Genomic DNA, 17,470 nt, shown 5'->3' with positions numbered 1-17,470 from the left:
TCTTCTTTCTCTAATTGCTTTAGGTGTAAGGTTAGGTTGTTTGAGGTTTTTCTTGTTTCTTGAGGTAGGACTGTATTGCTATAAACTTCCCTCTTAGAACTGCTTTTGCTGCATCCCATAGGTTTTGGGTAGTTGTGTTTTCATTGTCATTTCTTTCTAGGTATTTTTTTGATTTCCCCTTTGATTTCTTCAGTGATCTCCTGGCTATTTAGTAATGTGTTGTTTAGCCTCCATGTGTTTGTATTTTTTACAGTTTTTTTCCTGTAACTGATATCTACTCTCATAGCATTGTGGTTGGAAAAGATCTTGATACAATTTCAGCTTTCTTAAATTTACCAAGGCTTGATCTGTGACCCAAGACATGATCTATCCTGGAGAATGTTCCATGAGCACTTGAGAAGAAAGTGTATTCTGTTGTTTTTAGATGGAATGTCCTATAAATATCAATTAAGTCCATCTTGTTTAATGTGTCATTTAAAGTTTGTGTCTCCTTATTTATTTTCATTTTGGATGATCTGTCCATTGGTGAAGGTGGAGAGTTAAAGTCCCCTACTATTATCGTGTTACTGTCTATTTCCCCCTTTATGGCTGTTAGCATTTGCCTTACGTATTGAGGTGCTCCTGTGTTGGGTGCATAAATATTTACAATTGTTAAATCTTCTTCTTGGATTGATCCCTTGATCATTTGTAGTGTCCTTCTTTGTCTCTTGCAATAGTCTTTATTTTAAAGTCTATTTTGTCTGACATGAGAATTACTACTCCAGCTTTCTTTTGATTTCCATGTGCATGGAGTATCTTTTTTTTCCCATCCCCTCACTTTGTCTGTATGTGTCCCTAGGTTTGAAGTGGGTCTCTTGTAGACAGCTTATATATGGGTCTTGTTTTTGTATCCATTCCACCAGTCTATGTCTTTTGGTTGGAGCATTTAATCCATTTACATTTAAGGTAATTATCAATATGTATGTTCCTATTACCATTTTCTTAACTGTTTTGGGTTTGTTTTTATAGGTCTTTTCCTTCTCTTGTTTTTCCTGCCTAGAGAAGTTCCTTTCCCATTTGTTTTAAAGCTGGTTTGGTGGTGCTGAATTCTCTTAACTTTTGCTTATCTGTAAAGGTTTTAATTTCTCCATTGAATCTGAATGAGATCCTTCCTGGGTAGAGTAATCTTGGTTGTAGGTCTTCCCTTTTCATCACTTTAAATATGTCCTGCCACTTCCTTCTGGCTTGCAGAGTTTCTGCTGAAAGATCCCCTGTTAACCTTATGGGGATTCCCTTGTATGTTATTTGTTGCTTTTCCCTTGCTGCTTTTAATATTTTTTCTTTGTATTTAATTTTTGATAGTTTGATTAATATGTGTCTCCGTGTGTTTCTCTTTGGATTTATCCTGTATGGTACTCTCTGTGCTTCCTGGAGTTGACTATGTCCTTTCCCACGTTAGGGAAATTTTCAACTATAATGTCTTCAAATATTTTCTGAGACATTTTCTTCTTCTCCTCTTCTTCTGGACCCCTATAATTCAAATGTTGGTGCGTCTAATGTTGTCCCGAGGTCTCTGAGACTGCCTTCAATTCCTTTCATTCTTTTTTCTTTATTCTGCTCCCTGGCAGTTATTTCCACCACTTTATCTTCCAGCTCACTTATCCGTTCTTCTGCCTCAGTTATTGTGTTATTGATTCCTTCTAGAGTATTTTTAATTTCAGTAATTGTGTTGTTCATCACTGTTTGTTTGCTCTTTAGTTCTTCTAGATCCTTGTTAAATTTTTCTTGTATTTTCTGCATTCTGTTTCTGAGATTTTGGATCATCTTTACTATCATTACTCTGAATTATTTTTCAGGTAGGTTGCCTATTTCATCTTCATTTATTTGGTCTTGTAGGTTTTTAACCTTGCTCCTTCATCTGTAACATATTTTTTTGTCATTTCTTTTTTTTGATGATTGGTGCTGTATTCCTGTCCTACTGGTTGTTTGGCCTGAAACATCCAGCACTGGAGTTTGCAGGCAGTTGGATAGAGCTGGGTCTTGGTGCTGAGATGAGGACCTCCAGGAGGCCTCACTCCGACTGATATTCCCTGGGGTCTGAGGTTCTCTGTTAGTCCAGAGGTTTGGACTTGGAGCTCCCACCACAGGAGCTTGGGCCTGATATCGGGCCTGGGAACCAAGATCCTACAAGCTGCATGGCACAGAAAAAAAAAAAAGAAAGAAAGAAAGACAAAAAGGAGCAGTACAATATCAAAAAATAAAAAACAAAATAAAATTAATAAGATAAAAAATGTATTAGGACAAATAAAACTATAATTGAAACAACTGCAATAAGGTAAAATAAAACCACAGCGGAAAAAGAAAGAAAAAAAAAGTGCCTTGGCCTTGGGGGGGTAGTTTAGGCGGGGCGTGAAACTTAGGCAGGGCTGGGGTTTAGGGTAGGGTGGGACTTTGGCGGTGGAGGGGGGGGTGAGTGTGGGGCAGAGCTTAGGCAGGGTGACCTTCAGTGTGGGGCGGGGCCTCTGCTTAGGACCTGCCCAGAAGGTGAGAGGCAGCACGTGGAAAGGAGGGCCTCTGGAGTGTGGGGTTCTGGAGTCTGGAGGTAGGGCCCAGAGTGAGCATGTGTGGGTGGGGCTTAGGCCCAGCACATTGGAGGGGGTCTCAGGGGGGGGTCTCTGAGTGTAGAGGTGGGGCCCTGGCTGGGGGTGCAGGGGCGGGGCTTGGGCTCTGCACAGCAGAAGGGAGGCTCCGAGGGCAGAGGATTAGGCCTGGAGCCCAACAGGCTCCCCAGTGCCTGAGTAGACAGGGAAAGTGCTGGCCCAGTTCCCATCCATTCCTTCGCACCCCTCCCCCACCGTCTCCCCCAGGGTCTTCCCAGTCGCTGCTGGACCCCTAACTGTGGGTGGGTCCCGCTGGGTGTAGGAACTCCTCCCCTCCCCCAGCCACCCCTCAGGGGTGCCGGTCCTGGAGGTCTGGCCTTTACTTTTGCTCCCCCTTCCCTGCCTCCCACTCCCTCAGGACCCGCCTGGCTGGAGGGGGCCTGGGTGGGCAGAGGATCAGGCTGGGGACCTCAACAGCTTCCCAGGGGCCCAAGTGGACAGGGGAAACCTGGCCATGCCCCCTTTTGATCCTCTGCCCTCCCAATGGTTCCCCAATTTCCCCCTTCGGGCGTGGGATCCCTTCCCCTCCCCCAGCCACCCCTCAGGGGCTCCTGTCCCATCCGGCCTCCACTTCTCCTCCCCCTTCACTCCCCCTACGCCCACGTCCTCCCCAGTCGCTGGGGGTTCCTCTCGTCCCCTTAGGTGTCCGTGGTCCCCCACTGGTGCCTGGTAGGTGCCCTAGTTGTGAGGAGACATGAATTCGTGTCGTCCTAGTACCAACACTACCCATTCTTGAGCTAAAACAGCAGCAATAAGAACTACCTCCATGGCTGTAGTAAAAATCTATGGATAAGACTATTTAAGATGATGATGTTGCATCTTAACAAAGAAGATTAATTCAGCCTCTAGTAACTGTTTTAAGCTTCGTTTGGCAAATCATTTAAAGAAGGACATATACAACTTCGTGATATAAAGAACTGCGCTAAAAACTCTCTAAGTCTGATCGACTGTTTACATCTAATATCCCTATTACTATATATAAAATAAACAACAAAGACCTACTGTATAGCACAGGGAACTCTACTCCATATTTTGTGATAACCTATAAGGTAAAAGAATCTGAAAAAAAAAAGATATATACGTATATATATATAACTGAATCACTTTGCTGTACACCTGAAACTAACACAAGATTGTAAATCAACTATACTTCAATTAAAAAAAAACCCTAATAGCCTTGAAAAAAGGTGATTTGAGGAACTTAACTGTGTTATAAACTTTAAAAATAATTATATAATTCTAATCTATGGCTTGCTAAGTATGAAATCTCTAAAGGCAGATGGGTTTCTGTTTATTTACATTTTTCCCTGTACCAATGGCAATCATTTAAAATATGGAGCTCTTGGGAATTCCCTGGTGGTCCAGTGGTTAGGACTCCAGGCTTCCACTGTAGGGTCCATGGGTTCAATCCCTGGTCAGGGAACTAAGATCCCGCAAGCCGCATGGTACGGCCAAAAAATAAATAAATAAAATAAAATATAGAGCTCTTAAAAAACATGAAAAGTCATGCTTGTGGGAATGGATGAGGGGATGGGAAGGGATGGAGTGGCTCTTATTCTTTAAGAGCCTATTAGTATTATTCAATCTTATAACCAGAGCTATAAGTTACTTAGATACATATAATTTTGCACACATGAAGTAATTATTACTACTTAATACAACCACCACAAGCCAAAGATAATACCTTGGGGTGAGGAAAGATGTTGCTCCTGCAGCTTCTCCAGAGAGAGGAGTCCCAAGTAGCTGAGGACAACATACTTTGTTTCATAGTGAAATCCTAGAGGCACAGTAGTAGAGGACGCCATGGGGTCGGCTGGCAGAGCTCCGGAAAGGTCTACTTACAGATGTGTAAAACCTAAAAACATAAAAGTATTTTTTCAGTTTAAAGTTTATTACAGGGGCTTCCCTGGAGACACAGTAGTTAAGCATCCACCTGCCAATGCAGGAGACATGGGTTTGAGCCCTGGTCCAGGAAGATCCCACATGCCGCGGAGCAACTGAGCCCATGCGCCACAAATACTGAGCCTGTGCTCTAGAGCTCACGAGCCACAACTACTGAGCCCACGTGCCACAACTCCTGAAGCCCGCACGCCTAGAGGCCATGGTCTGCAACAAGAGAAGTCACCACAAAGAAGAGTAGCCCCTGCTCACCGCAACTAGAGAAAGCCCATGCATAGCTACGAAGACCCAACACAGCCAAAAATAAAGTAAAAATAAATAAACGTATAAAAAGAAAATAAATAAAGTTTATTACATGCCAGTACATTTTCCCATTGACTCCAACTATTCAACTAAATACCAAAATAAATATTTCTTGGCCTTTTTTTCCTCAGTAATCTTTAAAAAACATAATTCAATTTATTGACAAGTAGGAATTTATTTATTCGAGTATCAGATCAAAAGCAAATTTCTGGGCTCCCCTCATGAGGCAGTAGTTAAGAATCCACCTGCCAACACAGGAGACATGGGTTCGAGCCCTGGTCCGGGAAGATCCCACACGCCGCGGAACAACTAAGCCCATGCACCACAACTACTGAGCCTGCGCTCTAGAGCCTGTGAGCCACAACTACTGAAGGCCACGTGCCTAGAGCCCGTGCTCCTGAACAAGAAGCCACTGCAATGAGAAGCCCACGCACCGCAACGAAGAGTAGCCCCTGCTCGCCACAACTAGAGAGCGCCCGCACAGCAACAAAGACCCAACGCAGCCAAAAATAATAAATAAAAATAATAAAGTTCCCTTAAAAAAAAAAGCAAATTTCCCTTTCTACCTCTCCCTAGTTACTCTATTTTCACCTATGTGGCAAAAACACTAGCTCTGCCCTCTCTTTACCTTCCCCTCAGAGCCAGCATATGTTCTCTTATTTCTTTTACTAATAAAGCCTACTAAATTTCAGCTACGTCCATGGCCACACAGCTGCAAACAACATTTCCCTGTTTCCTTTACAGCTTCGTGTGCTACAAGAGTAGCCTGAGCCTGAGGAAGAAGAGCAGAAGTTACATGTGCAGTGTGGTGGTGGCGGGGGTCTCTCCTTGAAGACTTCCTCTTTCCTCCTCTCTGGGTTTGAAATGTGCATATGGCAGACACCTCACTCTGACATGCAAACAAGGACACCACTCCAGGGGACAGCACAAGACAGAAGGGACCTGGGTCCCTGAATGACCCTGTGGAGCAGAGCTGCCCTGCCCGCCTTGACCACTAGGCTCTGACTCCTATTCAAGCCACTTTATTCTGAATGTCTTCAATAGGTACTTTAACTTGTACCCTAATCAATGCAAGTAAAATTCACTTCTCCATGTGGACTTAACAGTTGTTTTACATACCATGTACCCCCCTTTTTAAAAGACATACTCTCTTAGCAACTTTCAAATATGCAAGGCAGAATTATATACTATAGTCACCAGACTGTACATTACATCCCCAGGACTTATTTATTTCACAATCAGAAGTTTGTATCTTTTGACCCCTACTACATACCTTAATAGTTGTTTCAAACCAAAATGTCTTATTAAGAAGTTTCCAAATAATTGTTTTCTACTGAAAACAACGATATAGACTCTTTTAAGATCTTAAGAAATATCTGTGCATTGGGCACAAAGGCTTAAGATCAATCGCCTGCCCTCAGGAGTTTTCTATCAAGTCGAGGAAAACAAAAGCGTAGAAACAAATAAGAACAATAAAATTCTGTGATACGAGTCAGTATACATGAGTGGGAGGGGCAACCCAAAACAATGAACAGGTAATTCTCTTGAGAGAAAGAAAAAAGAAGTGGAGGGCTTCCCTCGTGGCACAGTGGTTAAGAATCTGCCTGCCAATGCAGGGGACACGGGTTCAAGCCCTGGTCTGGGAAGATCCCACATGCCGCAGAGCACCTAAGCCCGTGCGCCACAACTACTGAGCATGCGCTCTAGAGTCTGTGAGCCACAACTACTGAGCCCACGTGCTGCAACTACTGAAGCCTGCACACCTAGAGCACGTGCTCCACAACAAGAGAAGCCACTGCAATGAGAAGCCCGCACATTGCAAAGAAGAATAGGCCCCGCTCGCTGCAACTAGAGAAAGCCCGCACACAGCAACAAAGACCCAACACAGCCAAAAATAAATAAATAAATAATTTTTTTTAAAAAAGTGGAAATCAGGAAAGGCTTTATAAGGTAAAACCTGAGCAGATCTTGGAACGTGAGTGATTAGTCACCAACTGAACCAGCTGGGGAATGGGACGACGTGAACTTTAGATGTCAAGCAGACCCGGAAAAGGCACAGAAATGTTTTGGAACAGCAGGGACCACCACAAAAATTACCCACTTGACATGGCAAAGTCCTATGATACAAGGAGGATGGGGCTCAGCAGTAGTCAGCATGTGGCCTGCCTCGTATGCTACAGGATGCTTGGCAGCTCGGGTTTTATCCTGTAAGCTGGGAAATTATGTTAACCATGTCCATTAACGAACCCCCAGAACTGTATGCAAATTCTGTGTGCATGAGCATTTTTTCTGGAGGGAAAAAAGCACTCAATTTCTTTCGGGAGCCTCTCAGATTAGATCATGATGCAAAAAGACGCTAGGAACTCTGTAGAACGCCAGTAGGAATCACTGAAGGGTTTTGAGCAAGAGAAGCACATGAACAGATTATATTCTAGAAAAATCATCCTGGAGGCAGTGTGGAAGCCAGAACGGAGACTGGAGGCAAGGACACAAGTTAGGGTAATACTGGAAAAACCTGAACAGGAGCGTATGAAAGCACGACCCAGAGCAGGAACACAGGGAAGGAGAAGGGGACACAGGGAGAACCTGCAGAGTTCGAAGATCTGTGAACCAACTCAACGGCAGTCACCAGGCAGCTGTACAGAACGTGGCGCTGCTCCTACTGCCCAAGTCACGCAGTGCAGCAGGAGCTGCCTGGGGGAGAGGATGACAAGTTCACCTGGGGGCGTACTGAGCTGTAGAGTGCCCCCAGCCGGCAAGGTGGAAATGAACAGAACGCTAGACATACAGCCTTCAACTCAGAACGAGGTCTGCACTGGAGACAGAAAGCTGTGGCCTGCGCAGAGGCGGGTCTACAGCATCACCTACGGAGAGTGGACGGAGAGCAGCGACGTCCAAGGGGAGGAAGCGCCAAAGTTTCCAGGAGGTGGGAGAAGGGGTGGCTGCGCTTGAAAAAGCATATTCATGCTTGGAAAAGCAAACATTACCTACTGGTTTCAGATTATAAGGTATAGAAAATAAATCTGAGTAAACTTTCAATCTTCTTTGTATCACTGACTCTCAGTGAGAGGATGGGAGGGAAGAATCACATACCCCCCACCCCCACCCCGAGCACCACCAGAAGAGGAGCCAGAGATTTTTATTTATCAAAGGGAAAAAGGGTTTTTAAAAAACATGTTGAGAAACACTGGTTTAATCTGAAAAAGAAACCCAATTAGAATTCAAGGCAAAACTACCATTTCAGGGCTAGCCAAAAAGATGAGAAGCTGGCAGAGGAGCCCACTAAGGTCTGCAGTGGACAGGCAGAAAGGCATAAAGGGGACAGGAGGGTGTGCTCAGAGTCGGGGGAGGTGCTTCAGGAAGAAGGCAGTACAAACAACACACCAAAAAAAATGCAACGTCAAGATGATGTCCCCGACAGGATGGGCTAATCTGACTGGCAGGGCAACGGCAGAGGCCAGGGACGTGATAAGCGAATGGAGGACTTCCCTGGTGATGCAGTGGTTAAGAATCCGCCTGCCAATGCAGGGGACACGGGTTCGAGCCTGGTCTGGGAAGATCCCCCGTGCACCACAACTACTGAGCCCGAGTTCTAGAGCCCGCAAGCCACAACTACTGAGCCCATGTGCCACAACTACTGAGCCCAAGCGCCTAGAGCCCGTGCTCCACAACAAGAGAAGCCACCTCAATGAGAAGCCCACGCACGGAAACAAAGAGTAGCCCTCGCTCGCCACAACTAGAGAAAGCCCGTGTGCAGCAACGAAGACCCAATGCAGCCAAAAAATAAAATATAAATTAATTAAAAATAAAAAAGAAGAAATGAGCAGAAAAGAAAAAAAAAGTGAATGGAAAGTGAATCAGTAGAGAAAATGGGTTTTAGTCTATTCTTTCATGGTTTGAAGGGAAGACAAGAATGGAGGCTGGGGAGAGAGACAAAGGGTCTGAGAGTTCATTAATTTTGTTTTGTTTTATATACAATGAAAGAGACTTAAGCACATTTACATTCAGTGGAGGAGCCAATGAGATATAAATAGAGAGCAAGGAATAAATGATTAAGTTCCAAAAGAGAGGAGAAAAAAGCAAATCAGTAACAAAATTTAACATATAAAAAGTCTCAGAATTTTTTGGTAACAGGAAAAAAGAAGTACTCATCTTCTGAATAATGCTTTATATTTTAAATGTATTTTAAATATGTTTTATATTTTAAAAAATTGATGTTCTAGAATTTGTTATAATCAAATTTCCTGTATTTATCCATGCACCCCAATGTTGGCTGCGTACTATTTACAGTAGCCAAGACATGGAAACAACCTAAATGTCCACTGATAGATGAATGGATAAAGAAGATGTGGTGGCAATAATGCCATCTGCAGCAATATGGATGGACCTAGAGATTATCATACTAAGCGAAGTAAGTCAGACAGAGAAAGACAAATACCATATATCACTTACACGTGGAATCAAAAACAGGACACAAATGAACCCATCTACAAACAGAAACAGCCTCATAAACATAGAAAACAGACTTGTGGTTGCCAAGGGTGATGGGGGTGGGGGAGCTTGGGGTTAGGAGATGCACACTATAATATCAAGGATGGATAAACAAGGTCCTACTGTAGAGCACAGGGAACTACATACAATTTCCTGTGATAAACCATAATGGAAAAGAATATGAAAAAGAATGTGTGTGTGTGTGTGTGTGTATATATATATATGTATATATACGTATAACAATCACTTTGCTGTACAGCAGAAATTAACACAACATTGGGAATTCCTTGGCGGTCCAGTGGTTAGGACTTGGCGCTTTCACTGCCGTGACCCAGGTTCAATCCCTGGGTTGGGGAATTAAGATCTCACAAGCCTCGCAGCCAAAAAAAAAAAAAAAAGAAAAAGAAATTTATATAACATGTAAATCAACTATATTTCAATAAAACAAAATTTTAAAAAAATTTCTTGTATTTATCAAAAATCCGTATCTCTTAAGATACTTTTAGTTACACACCAACCCAGATGCTACAGACAAAGCACAGTTTACCAAGTATCCAAACTGGATTTTTAACCTAGTGTTCTTCAAATTTTCTTACAAATCCCTATCGACTAACCATAAATACCATCTTTTTTTCCTTAAATTTTATTTATTTATTTTTTTTGGCTGTGTTGGGTCTTCATTGCTACACACTGGCTTTCTCTAGTTGTGGCGAGCGGGGGCTACTCTTCATTGCAGTGGCTTCTCTTGTTGCGGAGCACAGGCTTCAGTAGTTGTGGCACGTGGGCTTAGTTGCTCTGTGGCATGTGGGATCTTCCCAGACCAGGGCTCGAACCCGTGTCCCCTGCACTGGCAGGCGGATTGTTAACCACTGAGCCACCAGGGAAGCCCCATAAATGCCATTTTAATCATGGATTTCATAATTCTCCACTATAAAGTCCTCAGCTCTAGTACACATGTTACTATCCATACGTCCACACAGTTGGTGACCGCTTCCGTGACACTCAACCATTCTCAATGACTCACACTAATGGAGAAGCTGACCATACATACTTCCATCATTTAAGTTTAGTGCATGGTCTTTAGGCTTCAAATTTGTCTCTGACGTTCCAGTCATAAACAAACCAGACCCGCAGGATATAACATCCTTCCAACTCCTCTAACTTCACCTGAGCTGCCAGTTTATAGCAGCAAAGCAGCTCGTTCAGGCCTGTGTTTAGGTGATGGGGCAGGCAGACCTCAAAAACACTACTATGTGTCTACAACACAGGGAATATAGCCAGTATTTTATAATAGCTATAAATGAACTATAACCTTTAAAAACTGTGAATCACTATGTTGTACAACTGTAACAACAATACATCGTACATCAACTATACTTCAATTAAAAATAAATAAACAGAAAGAAATGCTATCACAGGTCTCGTGCGTTTGTATTAAATTACAATTTCTCAAAGGCACTGAAAATATGCCAAGTGTGAACTCTGCAGCACTGCTGCAGGGTATTCTGGGGAGAGAGGGCATCACTCCCTCTGCATACTCGGTGGCGACTAACCTGCATGCTGCACAAAGAGCGCCTGCACTTCTGTAAGGTATCATAAATAAATCACCTCTGCACGAGACCTCTATTTCTGAAGCACTTTTCCACGTGTTGTCACAGTAATCCTCCACACCAGAAGGAAAAGGTAACAGTCTCAACTTTACTGATGGAGAAACAAGAATAGACAATTTATTTGCCCAAAATCGTAACAGCTAGTTAACAGTGCAACCACTCGGTTGAGTACATCCTCTTCCGTGCCGAACTCTTAGGCCTTAACCGTATTCATTCAATACACATCTCCTGCAAGCCAGGCAACGTGCTGGGTGAGAGGAACACAGAGGTGGAAACACTAACACTAATGATAACAGGAAAAAAGGGTAGAAAAACAAGGCAATTTCCCAAATGTCAGACACCCACAATACCAAAAGAAGCAAATTTGTCAATTTTCAGAACGGGACAGGGGGGCAAAAAGGAAAAAGACAGGTTAAAGAAAAAGTAAATATGATCTGAGACCACCACCCAGAGCTTTCCTGGAAGCAGGGGATCAGGCTCAGGTCCACCCCACTACTTACTCACCAACCAGAGGACATATCATGCCTAAGACAGCTCAAGCTTCCTTTTAAATGATAAAAAAGACATAGCTACTTTTACTCTTTAAATTTTATCTAGAACCCTATAGAATTCAAATTAGGTATAAGTGTTCTTGGTATCAAGAAGTGATTAAATACAAGAGTGATCTTCAATATAAAAACTCCTGCTTTTTACACAATTCTAACAACCTACTGAACACAGTTGTGTTGCCCAGCTGTTTCTTTCTCTGCCTTACACCTTTAATTTGCTCCTCTCTCAAGTTACAGGTAGCTGTCAGCCAGATGGACAGCCTGAGGAAGCTTAGGGTAACTTAATCCTGTGTTTATACATACATTTGGTGGCATCTCCAAAACATCCATGATCCTTCAGTAACAAATGTAATATCCACAATCTTACAATAAATCGTCTTTTTTTAAAACCAGATTTCTATTATGAGTACCAGTGCAAATCCCAGGATGTTAACAGATAGTACTGTGGGAATTAGGCACATTTTATGAACAGTAACCAGAAGGTATACAGCAACTATTAAATTCTACTTTAAATTCTTATGAAAAGCAAATTTGCAGCAACATGAGTTTTTTGTAGTTGTTTCCCAACCTTGTCTGATCATAATCATCTTGGAGGCTATTAAAAACAAATTTCTAGGGCTTCCCTGGTGGCGCAGTGGTTGAGAGTCTGCCTGCCGATGCAGGGGCACACAGGTGCCCCGGTCAGGTAGGATCCCACATGCCGCGGAGCGGCTGGGCCCGTGAGCCATGGCCGCTGAGCCTGTGCATCCGGAGCCTGTGCTCTGCAACGGGAGAGGCCACGGCAGTGAGAGGCCCGCATACCGCAAAAAAAAAAAAAAACAAAAAACAAATTTCTAGCACCCACATCAGAAATACTAACTTAGAATATCATACCTATATTCTATTTCTTAACCCCATAGAACCACAGCAGAAAAATATTACAATCTAACATGATGTAATTAAATTATTTCAGGAAGCTTTGTATTTAGACTATCTCCTCCCACTAAAATAAAATTGTAATAAGATTGTTAAATACTGCAATAATGTGGAGTTGAGTAGATATACAATCCCAGTTTACAAAGAGAAAAGTGAAAATCCACCGATAATTCAGTCACAAATGAAAACTCTGGAGTTTTAAGCACGGACAAAGTTTTTGATTCCCCGATCCCAGTCTCCAGACCCACTGGTGGTTTTAGCAAAGAATTTTTAAGCTCCACAAAGTAGCATGAAGTCCAATGACTTTATTTCTTCAATCTGTACTTTATTAGGTATCATACAATTCTAGGACTTTCTGCAAAAGAAAAGTTACATAATCCTAATTAAAATTGTGAAACTGCAAAAATTTCACTGGGTCCAACTGAGAAATGCAACTAAGCATTTGAAAACTCAGCAGACACTATTTCAGTGTCCACTGTCCCTTTCCAACTGGAACGTGCCTAACTGAAGACGCCAGTTCAATCCTGTGCTAAGGGCCGTCCAAAAATGTTTCCACTCAGCAGCTGGCACTCCAACATAATGTACTTAAAGAGGAATGCCTCACTCTCACTCTCCCCACAAACACATAGTCAGGCTTCCCATATATGTGCAGATAACGTGCATAAAAGGGAAACATGAAAGTCAATTTCTCTGCTCCACTCCTACGTATGTGCCACAGAGAAATGAAAACACATTGTCCGTGCAAAAACGTTCACACGAATGGTCACAGCAGCATTACGTATAACAGCCAAACAGTGGAAGTAACTGCCCGTCAACTGATGAACTGTAAAAACGCAGTCTATTCACACAATGCAATATTATGTGGCCATAAAAAGGAAAGAAATGCCAATACCTGCTACAACATGGAAGTAAATTCTGTTCATATGAAATATCCAGAACTGGGGGATCTACAGAGAAGTAAAACAGTGGCTGCCTAGATGGGGGAGTGTGGGAATAAAGAATGACTGCTAATGAGTACAAGGTTTCTTTCGGGAATGAAAACTGCAGTGATAGGTGCACACTCTGTGACTACACATGGGAACAACTTAATGGTATCTCAATAAAATACTAAAAAAAAAATCAGCAACTCTGAAAATAGCCCCCTTCCTTCAACCCTGTTGACATATATTAATTAAGAACTCTTGGGCTTCCCTGGTGGCGCAGTGCTTAAGAATCGCCTGCCAATGCAGGGGACACGGGTTCGAGCCCTGGTCCAGGAAGATCCCACATGCCGCGGAGCAACTAAGCCCATGAGCCACAACTACTGAGCCTGCACTCTAGAGCCCACGAGCCACAACTACTGAGTCCACGTGCCTAGAGCCCGTGCTCCGCAAGAGAAGCCACCACAATGAGAAGCCCGCGCACCCCAACAAAGAGTAGCCCCTGCTCGCCGCAACTAGAGAAAGCCCGCATGCAGCAACGAAGACCCAACACAGCCATAAATTAATTAATTTAAAAAAAAAAAAAAAAATTCTTGGGGGACTTCCCTGGTGTCGCAGTGGTTAAGACTCTGTGCTCCCATTGCAGGGCGCTGGGTTCCATCCCTGGTCGGGGAACTAGATCCCGCATGCATGCTGCAACTAAGAAGTCCACATGCCGCAACTAAGACTTGGCACACCTTAAACAGACAAATACATAAATATGTTAAAAAAAAAAAAAAAAAGAACTCTTGGGAATTCCCTGGCGGTCCAGTGGTTAAGACTGTGCTTCCATGGCAGGGGGCGGGGGTTCCATTCCTGGTCCGGGAACAAAGATCCCGCATGCTGCGCAGAGCGGCCAAAAAAAAAACAAAACTCTTGGTGACCACTTATTTGGAAAAAGATATGCATCAAAATCAAGTTTGAAAAAACTATGATTAAAAAGCAGGATGGTGGTACTGTGATTGGTTAAAACTGCTGCTCTGTATGTCTAAAATGTTTTATAAGAGAAACATGTTCTTAAAACAATACTTATTGTTGCAAATCACTTGTCCTAAAAGCTGAGCAAGATATGTAGTAAATATTGACTAACTGACGGGCTAACGAGCACCTTTTCTCTACAAAACGGCTTGGACTCAACCGTCTGTATCCCTCAACCGAACTCAATTACTGGGGTACGGTCCTCCGTAAGAAAATCCATCCTTTGGGAAAAAAAAAAAATACTGAGAATGGTACTTGACCAATCAGAGTAAAAGAATTTTCAAAGTCCCTAACGGCCTATTATCAAACGAAGAATATTCCATAGTGGTTTAAAGATTTTCAATTTACAGTGTACATTTATTTATCCCGCGATGTACAAGCAGTTCACCACCTACACGAACACTTGCTTAATTTTCTGGGAGACTGAAGAAAAGAAGGTACTAGAAGGGTGTGGCAACTCATCCAAGGTCACACAAATCAGGGCAGAGACCAGCATTCTGGTTTACACCAAACCTCCCGGGGAAATCGCACTGACAGTTTCGCTGGAGGACTTGCTTGTTTTGCCCCACGTCGCAAAGAAACAGGGGAAAGGGAAGACCGTCAGTTTCGTTAAGAACTTGTACAGAAACCGGGCGCTGGCTGGGCGGGTAACCGCGCGCTCGTGCGGGCATCGGGCAGGCTCCGCAGGGCGGCGGCCAGGGCCCAAGACCGCGGGCCCGAGGCTCCGGCTCCCAGCGGGGAAGCCCCATCTCGGAAAGTCCCGGCACGAAGGCGAGACACTCGGGGTCGGCCTGGGATGGTGGGAGAAAGACCAAAGGAAGAAACGACCTAGCCCGAACCGTGCCGCCTCTAAGGGTGGCAAAAACGAACACGTGAAATACTAGCAACAGCAATGACAGCGGCGTCGGAGCCGCCGGGAGGGGCACCGGGAACCTTGGGGAGAAACCGCGGCGCGGCCGGCTGGCGGGGACCCAGGCCGCGAGCCCCGCGCACGCACCCCTCGCCCGAGGCCCACGCCCGCCGACCCGCGCCCGGACACGTCTGAGGAGCAGCGGAACGGCCTCGCGCCCTCAGCCTCTCACTGCCCCCCCTCTCCCGCGTCGGCCTCGGGACGCCTCGGGCGAAGCTGGGAAAGGGCCCGGCGCGGCCTGCCCGCGACCCCGCTCCCCTCACCTGGTCCAGGCCCGTGTCCCCGAAGAGGTGAAAACGCGGCGGCGGCGGCGGCTCCGCACAGGATCCCACGGCGGCGGTGGCGGCGGCGGCGGCGGCGGCGGCTCCGACCCGCGGTCCTAATCTACCGCCGCCGCCATGTTGGCGGGTGAGGTCACCCGGCGTGCTTCCGTCAGCGCCGGCGTCGGGGCGGGGAGCCGGGCGCGCCGCCAGGGCGGATCCGCCTTCCCAAGAGGAAGCCCGGACCACGGAGTCCCGGAGGCCTCTTTGCGCAGGTGTGAGCCGGAAGAGCCGCTCTCTCCCGGCCTGCTCTCCTCTATGGGGAGCAGCTCTATGGTTCCGGGCGGCGGCGGCCATGGACCGCTGGGAAAGAGGCGGACTCGGACGGGCCCACTGTCGTGGGTGCGGAGGCTGGCGACGCTCGCTGGAGGAGCTGCAGGCGAGCCGGCTTAACCGAGCGTGGCGTCCCAGGAGCTGCGGCGCCGCAGCGCCGGGTGGGGGGCTGGGCCTTGAGGGTACGGAGCGGGCGGGGGCGCCGTAGCGCAGCGAGGAAGGAACGCATCTGCAGCTGCCACTGGGAGGCGAGGCGGCGTCTCCACCGTGCCCTGGGGGAGCCACTGTGTCCGGGCGCCTGACATGGCCGGGCGGAGGAGCGGAAGGCTGCCCGAGGACAAAAGGCCGATGGGCAGTGCCTGCTAGTGGGGGTCAAGGGTTCTTTCTGGGGTGACGAAGATGTTCTCCGGGTGACTGTGCTGGTGGTTGCGCAGCTTTGTGAATACACTCACTTGAAGCCATTTAATTATACTCCGTTGTACACTTCAAAAAGGTGAATATCTCAATACAGCCGTGAAAAAAGAAGTGATAAAAACCTGAACTGATAATGAGAGTGGGTGGCGGAATCCGAAAGAAGGTTGGAGCTCCGAGGCTTTGGGCCCGAGTGACTGAGAACTCGGGTGGTGCTGTTCATAGTGAAATCGGATAGATTTGCCAAGAAGAGACTTAGCTAAGAAAACTATCAATAGTTCCCTAATAGCACCTATTAACCAGGCCATATTAAATCCCCCCGATTCTCCAAGTAATGGCTCTTATAGTTTTTTTTAACATCTTTATTGGAGTATAATTGCTTCACAATGGTGTGTTAGTTTCTGCTGTATAACAAAGTGAATCAGCTATACGTATACATATATCCCCATGTCCCCTCCCTCTTGTCTCCCCCCTCCCACCCTCCCTATCCCTCCCCTCTAGGTGGTCACAAAGCACCGAGCTGATCTCCCAGTGCTGTGAAGCTGCCTCCCACTAGCTATCTGTTTTACATTTGGTAGTGTATATATGTCAATGTTACTCTCTCACGTCGTCCCAGCTTACCCTTCCCCCTCCCCGTGTCCTCAAGTCCATTCTCTACGTCTGCGTCTTTGTTCCCGTCCTGCCCCTGGGTTCATCAGAACCTTTTTTTTTTTTAGATTCCATATAGTTTTTGATTTAAACCAGGATCATGCATTGCATTTGGTTGTTAAATCTTTTAACAGTCTTCTAGTCTTAATTTTTTAAAAGTTGACTTTTTGAATTATACAACGGAAATTAGCAATAAAAGAGAAGCTGACCGTTGTTACATGTGACCATATAGATTAATCTCAAAAGCGTTGAGTCAAAGAAGCCAGACATAAAAATGTACCTACTGTGTGGTTTATATGAATTTCAGGAACAGGCAAAATTAATCAATGGTTATAGAAATCAGCACTGTCGACTGGGAATGTGGGATTGACTAGAAAAGAGCTTTCTCTCTAGGGTGATGGAATTAGTCTATTGTGGTGATCACACAGGTGTCGGAACTCATCTAATTGTACTTTGTAGGTCTATGCAGTTCATTGTATGTAAATTCCAAAAACAAAGTCATACGGAATAATTCTGTGTAGTTAGGTTGCCAATTTGATATATGGTCAAGTAAATTTCAGATTGCT

General features: G+C 45.0%; 1 protein-coding gene across 3 annotated transcripts in view; it reads right to left on the bottom strand.

The window, feature by feature from the left end:
• BCL2L13 (BCL2 like 13) overlaps positions 1-15,982 on the bottom strand; it is a 65,913-nt gene extending 49,931 nt beyond the window's left edge. The window contains exons 1-2 of one of the 3 annotated variants that reach the window (XM_032646831.1): positions 15,516-15,982; positions 4,324-4,494 (exon numbers count right to left, since the gene is read on the bottom strand). In XM_032646831.1, coding sequence (XP_032502722.1) covers positions 4,324-4,444 — 121 coding nt within the window. In that variant the 5' untranslated portion in view covers positions 4,445-4,494; positions 15,516-15,982. The remainder of the gene's footprint in view (positions 1-4,323; positions 4,495-15,515) is intronic. The other 2 variants (XM_032646830.1, XM_032646829.1) reach the window with 2 other exon arrangements.
• Positions 15,983-17,470: the final 1,488 nt, after the last annotated feature.

The sequence above is a fragment of the Phocoena sinus genome, chromosome 10 (assembly GCF_008692025.1).
Source record: "Phocoena sinus isolate mPhoSin1 chromosome 10, mPhoSin1.pri, whole genome shotgun sequence".
NCBI lineage: Eukaryota > Metazoa > Chordata > Mammalia > Artiodactyla > Phocoenidae > Phocoena > Phocoena sinus.
Note: the sequence above shows the minus strand (reverse complement) of the source record. Positions and strands in the feature narration are given on the sequence as shown.